The following is an 8,745-nucleotide window of genomic DNA, read 5'->3' as shown; positions in this document are numbered from 1 at the left end:
TATTTCCTTAAGAGAGGCACCTAGAAAGGTATGGCCATTTTTCAGGACGTTTGATACATATTTTCCGATTGCCTTCCCAAAAGCTTGTCACCAATTGGCATCCCATGAATACTGTGTTACCACGATCATCTCGCCATTCCTCCACCAGCAAGGAGTATAATCTTTATTACTGTCGTCATCGTCATTATCATCCGCCAGTTTGCACGTGGACAAATGCAGTCTCATTATTTGGGGTTCATTTTTTTCGTGGCAAGTGTGCGGTTCAACGTGATTTGTAAGTTCTGGATGCATTGACGTGTCGGGGTATCCCTCGCCCACAGGTGGCGGTGCGGGAGGCGGGCTGAGCGCTCCTGTACCGAGTCAGGCCCAGGTGGAGCCGCCGCAATCCCGGGCCCCACAGCCAGAGGGCGCTGACACCTCAAGTCCCCCGCCCCGTCCCGGCTGCTGCCCGCGGGCTGGCGGCTGGGGTGGTGCCGCCCGCGGGGAGCAAAGGTTGGTGTCTTCACACTCACACTCCGACCATCGCCGGAGGGGCCGCGGCATCATGACGGTGGGAGCCAGGCTCCGAAGCAAGGCGGCGAGCAGCCTCCCGCGCCGCGGTCTCCGGGGGCGAGGGAGGGCGGAGGGGGACGAGGAGGCGACCGCCATCCTGGAGCACCTGGAGCTGGGGGACGAGGTGACCGACAGCGCGGCGAGCGCGGAGCGCCCGGGGACCCGGAGCGCGCGGCGGGTGCACCTGGCTGTCCTGCCCGAGCGCTACGAGCCTCTGGAGGAGCCGGCTCAGGGCGACAAGCCCAGGAGGAGGTACCGGCAGAAACTGAAGAAGTACGGCAAGGTAGGGGCCCCGGTCGCCCGCTGACCTGGTTCCCACCCTCTGACTGTCCTCAGCTGCTCTGGCTGCCCCTGCGTCCCCCCTCGGCCCCACCCCCACCTTCTCGCCAGCGTTCATTATTAAAACCCCCCAAACGGTTCCCTCTGTGACCTGGGAAGTGAGGAAAAAGTAAGTTGCAAGTAACGATAGACACTAAAGCAGAGGTGTCGCCGGGCACCGCTCCACCTGCTACCCCCGTTGCTGGGGGGTTCGGAACAGTCCCAAGGGTCACTTAGCAAGGTGGTTCCTTATCCCAGGTGGGCCTTACACTCCCTTGTGTCATCGGCAGGACAGAAGTCAATGTCCGGGCTTTAGAGATGGGAATACTGAGCATGAGCGTGGTCAGGTGACTCGTAGAAGGTGACCCAGTTGGAAAGAAGAAAGTTGCAGCCCAGTTTATCTGTTTTCCCGCAACAGTCTCTCCCGGATATCCCACTAGCTGAGAACTGTTTGGGTTAGTTCCCCAAATATTCCCAAGATTATTTCCGGGGCCTGAAAACTCAACTACTACACAAATATGCAGCTATCTGTGTGTTCTGGGACCTGTAAACTTACTACCATTTGCCTCGGGTGTGGGTGAGGGGTGGAGAAACAGAGAGGGAATAGGGGCATGAATGTGGGATAAACCGTCAGTGTCCTCCTTGGAGGGCAAAGCCCAGGTGCCCCTGCCTGGGAGCACTGGAAGCTGCTATTGCTGCTGTTCCCTGGGGCTGAACACAGCCACCCAGGGGGAAATCCAAAACTCCTTGTGTCCAAGCCAAAGGCCGAGGGCCCCATCTGATTTATTGTCCAGTTATCTGTGTCCTCCAGTGGCCCTCAGCAGACCTGAAACCAGCTAGTCTGCATACCGGGAAGCATAGGTTTATCATCCTCATTAAAGGCATATCAGCAGCTTTAGGAGCAGTATACAAGCAAGCAGAGATAAAATATACTAATACAAACTATAAAGTTGGGACTTTCAGGCTTAGTGTCATGCTAGGATTAATCATCCTTCTTCCTGGTCCCCGTTGAGCACGAAGAGGCCATCATTTGCCTCAGCTGGTGAGCTGATAATGTGGAGCTCTCAGCTCAGAGGCTGGCACTTGCAGATGCTTTCTGGGCGCTCACTACACGACAGTTTGCGCTCAGCACCAGAGATACAAAGTGGATATACGATGCAGCCCTGCCCTAGAGAAGTCCACAGCCTCCCAGGGAGACCTGGGATAGCTGGGGCACCACCCTGGGGCTGCCTGGTTCAGACCTTGGCAGTGAATTCTCAGGGACCAGGCTGTGAAGACAGGAAAGTTTTCAAATCAATGGTGAAATGAAAACTGGGCTCAGAAGGACTTAAGGTTTCACAGGGTAACTTTGAGGTACCACTCTTCATACCCACGAGGTGGCTATTATGGAGAAAAAAAAAAGAAAACAGAGAAACTCCCAAATAACAAGTGTTGGCAAGGATGTGGAGAAATTGGAATTCTTGTGAATTCTTGGTGGAAATATAAAATGGAGCAGATGCTGTAAACAATTTGGCAGGTCCTCAAAAAAGTTAAATATAGAACTACCCTATAGCTCCGCAATTCCACTCCTGGCAATATACCCAAAAGAATTGAAAAGAGGTACTCAGACACACACACCCACACACACCCACACACATATACTTACACATGTATATATGTGTGCATATAATATGTACATGTATATGTATACATTTTCATAGAAACATTATTCGTAGTAGCCAAAAGGTAGAAACAACTCAAATGTGTATCAACTGATCAACTGGTAAACAAAATTTATACATACAGTGGAATATTATTCAACCATAAAAAGGAATGAAGTTCTGACACACGCTATAACATGGGTGAACCTCTAAAGCATGATGCTAAGTAAAAGAAGGTCACATGCTGCATGTATGATTTCATTTATATAAAATATCGAGAATGGGCAAACCCAGAGAGACAGAGCTCAGATTGGTGGTTGCCAAGGCCTGGGGAGGGGGAAGGGATGGAGAGCAGCTGCCTAATGGGTCTGGGGATTCCCTTGGGGTGATGAAAATGTTTTGGAAGTTCATAGACGTGGTGGTCACACAACATTGTGAATGTACTCAGTGCCACGGAATTGTTTACTTTCAAATGATTAGGTTTTATGTTAGACGAACTGCACTTCAGTTAAAAAAAAAGAAAAATAATTCACCAGATAGACAGGGGGTGATATCCAAGGCGGAGGGAAGAGCACGAGCAGAGGTGAGGACACGTGAAAGCTCTAGCGTGTTACACACTAGTTCGCTAGACCGAGCAGGCCAGGGGAGAGAACATGGTCATGTGAGGGTTGGCCATGCCCTTTCTGCCTTTCAAAACAAAAGCCAGCTTCAGCTTCCAGTTTTTCCGAAACAACCGAGTCGGTGAGACAGCTGACCCTTCTTTGCTGAAAACCCAGGAGAACAGCCACAGCTCAGCTAGAAACGTGGGAAGGATTTTTCCCCTGCTTTTGTCACCAGGTGAAACTTTACCTTGCTGGGGCTCAGTGAATCACGAGTGACCTGGAAACAGCTCCACATCACAGTCTTCTGCCCCCGTAATGATGACCCAGTCAATGGGGGACCAGATATACGACAGTGGTCCCGTGAGATTATAATGGAGCTGAAAAATTCCTGTCCCCTAATGAGGTCCTAGCCATCGTAACATTGTAGCACTGAAGGGACCCAGAGTGGGCTGCCTGTCATACGTATAAAAGTACTATGCCTGCCACTGGGTGACAGCTGCCAGCAGTATTCAGGGCAGTCACACGCTGTGCAGGCTTGTATCCCAGGAGCAGCAGGCTGGACCATGCAGCCTAGGTGTGCTGGACCACATAGGTGTGAATGAGCCCTGCGATGCTCACACAACAATGCAATTCCCTCATGATGCATGTCTCAGATGTATCCCTGTCCATTAAGCGACACGTGACTATCTGAAGGCATGGGTGGCTTTTCCTTCAAGGAAAGGTGATTAAAGTTCCCATTCATCTGTGAACTGCCCAAATTTTTCACCCACATCCCTTCCTGATCCTAGGGAAAGAAAAATGTGTGGCCCTTGTGAAATGGGAAGGGATTGATCACACTGCCCTGCAGCCCCATGGCTCCAACCTGGGGCCGACCCCGGAGCTGAGCTGGTCCAGTGTCCCCAGTTGCTTTTGAAGAAATGATACTAGTGTTGATATGGTACCTTCATTGTTGTTGCAGTTCTGGGTTCGGGGAAGGGGAAGCGACATGAGTTTGCTGTGCTCCCGCAGGGTGCCGAGTGCTCTGTGCACAGGTCACGTGCATTGTCTCTGAATCCACTCAACTGGGGTCCCCACTTTGCAGCAAAGGAAACGGGAGTTTAAAGAAGTGAAGCTATTTATTCAAGGCTGCGCAGCTAGAGAGCAGCAAAGCTGGAGGCCAGTGTCACCTGGTCCCTGCCTGTGCAGAAGCAGTTGGGATGAGTGAGGAGTCGGGGTGAGGAAACTAACCCCAAACTTAGCGTAAAATAATAGGTGCCTTTCCCAGGTACTTCCGAGAGCCACAGGGGGAGGTGTGGATAAGGAAAGTCATTAAATTTTGTTAATTGGGCAGCTAGAAGAGGGTTGGAGAGGGGAAAGGTAGGGTGTGGAATAACCTTTAGCTCAAGAGGGAGAAAAGATTTGCCATGAGGCGTGGGCATTGGAGCCAGACTGCCTGGACACCTACTGCGTGCATCCTCGGGCGATGCTCTCCTCTCTCTGCTTCAGTTTCCTCATCTGTAGCATGGGCTGATGCAAATCTCCTCCCGCGAATGATACCGAAATGGCCGTTGATAGATATTTCACAGTTCTTTGCCTCACGTATTCTCAAATCTGTGCTTTGACAGTGTTCCCACTGATGAGCTATTTCAGTAGTTTTTTTTTTTCCCCTAAATTGCAAAGATGAAGTGACAAGCAGGGTTTTTTTTCTTTTTTTAAAAAATACCAGCAGGTTTTTTTTTTCCTTTTATTCCTTTTTTTTGAATACCAAGCTGAGGATAATGAAGTGCAGGTACTCAAAATGTCAAGTCTAACGCAGGCCAGCCATGATTCTGGTGGCATCGTTTATAAGGGTTGCTCTTGAGTGTTAGATGTGCTGCCAGAGGGACACCTTTGTTGTTGTTTCAAGCAGGTTCCTCAAATTCTCCCACTGACTTTTTTTTTTTAATTTTTTTTGGGGGGAGGGCAACAGGACTTTATTGGGGAACAGTGTGTACTTCCAGGACTTTTTTCCAAGTCAAGCTGTTGTCCTTTCAATCTTAGTAGTGGAGGGTGCTGTTCAGCGTCAAGTTGTTGCCCTTTCAGTCTTAGTTGTGGAGGGCGCAGCTCAGCTCCAGGTCCAGTTGCCGTTGCTAGTTGCAGGGGGCACAGCCCACCATCCCTTGCGGGAGGGGCACAGCCCACCATCCCTTGCGGGAGTTGAACCGGCAACCTTGTGGTTGAGAGTCCACTGGCCCATGTGGGAATCGAACCAGCAGCCTTCGGAGTTAGGAGCACGAAGCTCCAACTGCCTGAGCCACCGGGCCGGCCCCCTCCTACTGACTCTTATTACCCTTTCATAGAGATGTAGCTCTTAGCAACATCACTCCCCCCTCCACACACACACACACACACACACACACACACACACACACACAGGCGTGCACCCTAATGTCTCCTTGAGAAGTCCACAGGGCAGTGTCCCCCGAATCAGGTGTGGGTCAGATGGGAATATACCCTGGACGTAGAGGGAGGTCCAGGCAGGCTTTGCTAGCAGCCTCACTGCTGTCTCCAAGACCTCAGAATTGTCTGGAAATACGCAGTGCTGGAAAGGCCTTTGCAAGGTGGCGACATCTGTCCTGAGCCCCCACGTGTTCTTGGGCCAGGGGTGGGCTTGAGACAAACCTGGTAACTTGCTAATTTGCCCTGGGAAAATGAGGCACAGTGATTCTTTATGTAGGTCACCCTTGTGCATGAGGAATTTCAAAGTTGCTTAACCTGACCCTCTGCTCTTCTCTTTTCTTCCTAAAAATAGAACGTTGGGAAGGTCATCACCAAAGGATGCCGCTACATGGTCATGGGGCTGCAGGGTTTCGCCGCGGCTTACTCCGCCCCTTTTGGAGTGGCCACCAGCGTCGTGTCATTTGTCCGCTAGTGGGAGCTGCTGAGGCGGATCCCTCCAGAATAATGGAAGCCTCTACTGCCGGAGCCATGCAAATCCAGAAGCATCTTAGACTTGAACCCACAAAATACTTGGAAGAAAAAAAAAAAAGGCCTTTCTTTGTTGAACTGGATGAGCGTCGTGAATGGGACACCCCTGCCCACCTGCTGAGCTCCTCATGTCTCTTGGACTCAGTGGCTCCTATGGACAATCCCACAGAGAATTAGCTGGTATTAGGTTTGGGGTTAGAGTTACTTTGCTAGGTGGCAGGGGACTGGCATGGAAACAAACCCTTGACAGATGTAAGCACTCTGGGTGGCAAGCAGAGTGGGGATTAACGGGGGGGGGGGGGGTAAAGTGGGAAAATACGGGAGTGAGATAATTTGCTATGTTCTTCTAGAAAGGTCATAGGCCATGACCTTTCCATGACCTATGACCTTCAGGCACTCACAGCCCTTGGTGACTTAGGTTCTAAAGGCACCAAAGGAGCGGCTTGTTTCTGAAATCATGTCCCCCATCTCCTTCCTTCCTCCACCCCTTTGTCACCAGCAGTTTAATTACAGTCTTGAGAAGAAGGAAGAAAAGTCTCTTTGAAGGCTGTGACACTTTGAAACTGTGTTCACAGTGTGTCGTGACTGTTTAAGGTAGATGAAAGCTTGTCACCGTCACCCTTCTCTGACATGAATGTGAAAAGGAATGGCAAGTTCAGATGCAGCCTGGGTGGGTGGGGAAGGTCGAGTAAGGGAGTGCTCCTGAGGGCTCACGGGCCCAGTCCGACCCAGCCACATGTTAGCGGCTGGCCAGACTCACCCACATGCGTCACTGACTGGTGTCCTGGGCCTCCTGACTCAGGTGCCAGCAACAGCTGCTCAACGTCTCTACGCCATGCCAACGAAGGCTTGGGGGAGAGGGAGACACTCTGTCTGGAAACGATGGTGTATGATTTAGAGAAGGAACCAGTAAGTAGGAAACAGGTGCAAAGGAAGTGGAAACAAGACAAAAGGACATTGGACGAGGCAAGTGGAAGGGCGGGATCTAGTTCTGGGTTATCAGCATTGGGAAATCGTAGGTGGGCCAGGCCTCCGGCTCTAGGAGGGACTTGGGGAAGCTGGGTGGCCAGAGGTGCCATGGCTGGTGCTTGACAACCTTCTGAGGCCCCTGAGCTCACATGGGCTGACTTTGTGGCATCCTCTCCACTTTTGTGCTGCCCATTTTGACCTCATCTCACTTGGATCCAAACGTTAGGGTGGGCGTGGTCCTGACTCTCCCCCAGGAGGACCCATGGACTTTCACTGGATCATTGGACAGGGAGGTGAAAGAAAGAGGGGTCCCCCTTGCCGTGCCCCCATGATTGGCCACTATTCTGACTTTGTTTCCAGAATATCCAGAAGTCCAAAACAGTTACCGCTGCTCAGGGTCAGTGGCCACACCGACCTGTTGCTCCTAGAAGTTTTCTCAGGCGATGGAAAGGAGGCCTGAGTGGTCATGCTTCACCGACCAAGCCCCACCAGATGGCACTGGGATGTGGAGAAGTGGGAAGACAGATGGACAGACAGAAAAAGGAATGGGTTGAGGAAGAAGCTGCAGCCACGATGCGAGACTCGGCTTCCCATTCTGCAGGCTCACGTGGAGACGAACTTGGATCCAATTCCTGCATCATTAATATTTGTGAGGAAAAGAGAAAACAAATGTCTTCGTTTTCGCTCAAATGATGAATGCAGATAATGACACATTTTCACACATATAAGATAATGCTAGCTCGCCTGTCCACCCTGGGATTCGGAAAGAAAAGAGATGTGAGTTGGAGAAAAAGCCAAGCACAGTTTCATGGGAAAGTCAGGTCTGCTCTGCCTACCGGTCATAGGAAGGAAGCCGAAAGGAGGGAGCCCGCGGTGGGCATGGAGGATACCCCTCCCCCGGGGCCCGGGGATGCTGACCAGCCCCAGAGATGCCCACTGAGTCTCTGGGGAAATGGAAATGTGAGCCCAGGAAGGGACAAGAGTGACTGAGGCCTGTGAGAGGAAGACCTTCCCTCCCTGCCCCCCAAATTGGAGATACCATCAGGTCAAGTACATTTGGTCTTGCATGTACTTGAAGTACATCTGAAGTCTAGTTAAGCATTAACCCAGGAATTTGAAAAGTCGAAACCTCACAGGGATTGTCCTGGGAGCCAGCTTCATGGGACAGCAGATGAGCTTCACCCTGTCACTCAGCCTGAGTAGTCACTTACTCCACGACGGGGCACCCGTATTGCAGACGATCTTCTTGCCTCTTGTTTCTCTTCATTTTTTTTTTTTTAAATATCAGGGTCCACACCCTACTGAGGATTGAGTTTTGGAGGTTTTCCTTTACACGCTTGACGTTGAGGCTTCTTTTGTATCCTTTTCTTGCCCTCTTGTGTAAATAAAACTCCAATTGGTTTAATTTTCTGCGTAGGAAGATTTTTTTTTTGGTTCCCTCACTTTCTAGCCTTGCCCGAGAGATGCCAGCCAAGGCCGTGGACTTCCTACAGCAGGTGACGGCCCGTCGGGGGACCTCCCTGGGACACATGGAGAAGCCCAGTGATGCTCTGAGGCCCAGGAGCGGGGAGAGAGGCCCCAACTCACCTGGAACTCTGCTTGGCTGGTAAAGGTGGGGCCGTTCTCAAGTCCAGCATAGCAGGCTTCCCTGTGCAGGAGCTTCAGTTCACACACATGTTAAAAATGAAAATTTCCAGAACCTCTGATTTGGATTTAGA

At 51.1% G+C, this 8,745-nt stretch overlaps 1 protein-coding gene across 1 annotated transcript; it reads left to right on the top strand.

Annotated features, from left to right (window-relative positions):
- Positions 1-322: 322 nt before the first annotated feature.
- On the top strand, positions 323-8,432 carry C6H1orf115 (chromosome 6 C1orf115 homolog). The gene is made up of 2 exons (XM_074317005.2): positions 323-835; positions 5,883-8,432. Exons 1-2 carry the CDS (start codon positions 545-547, stop codon positions 6,000-6,002), a joined length of 411 nt encoding a protein of 136 aa, XP_074173106.2. The 5' UTR covers positions 323-544; the 3' UTR covers positions 6,003-8,432.
- The last annotated feature ends 313 nt before the right edge of the window (positions 8,433-8,745 follow it).

The sequence above is a fragment of the Rhinolophus sinicus genome, chromosome 6, assembly GCF_057876585.1.
Source record: "Rhinolophus sinicus isolate RSI-liver-muscle chromosome 6, RSI-T2T, whole genome shotgun sequence".
Taxonomy (NCBI): domain Eukaryota; kingdom Metazoa; phylum Chordata; class Mammalia; order Chiroptera; family Rhinolophidae; genus Rhinolophus; species Rhinolophus sinicus.
This window is presented reverse-complemented; position numbering and strand designations above follow the sequence as displayed.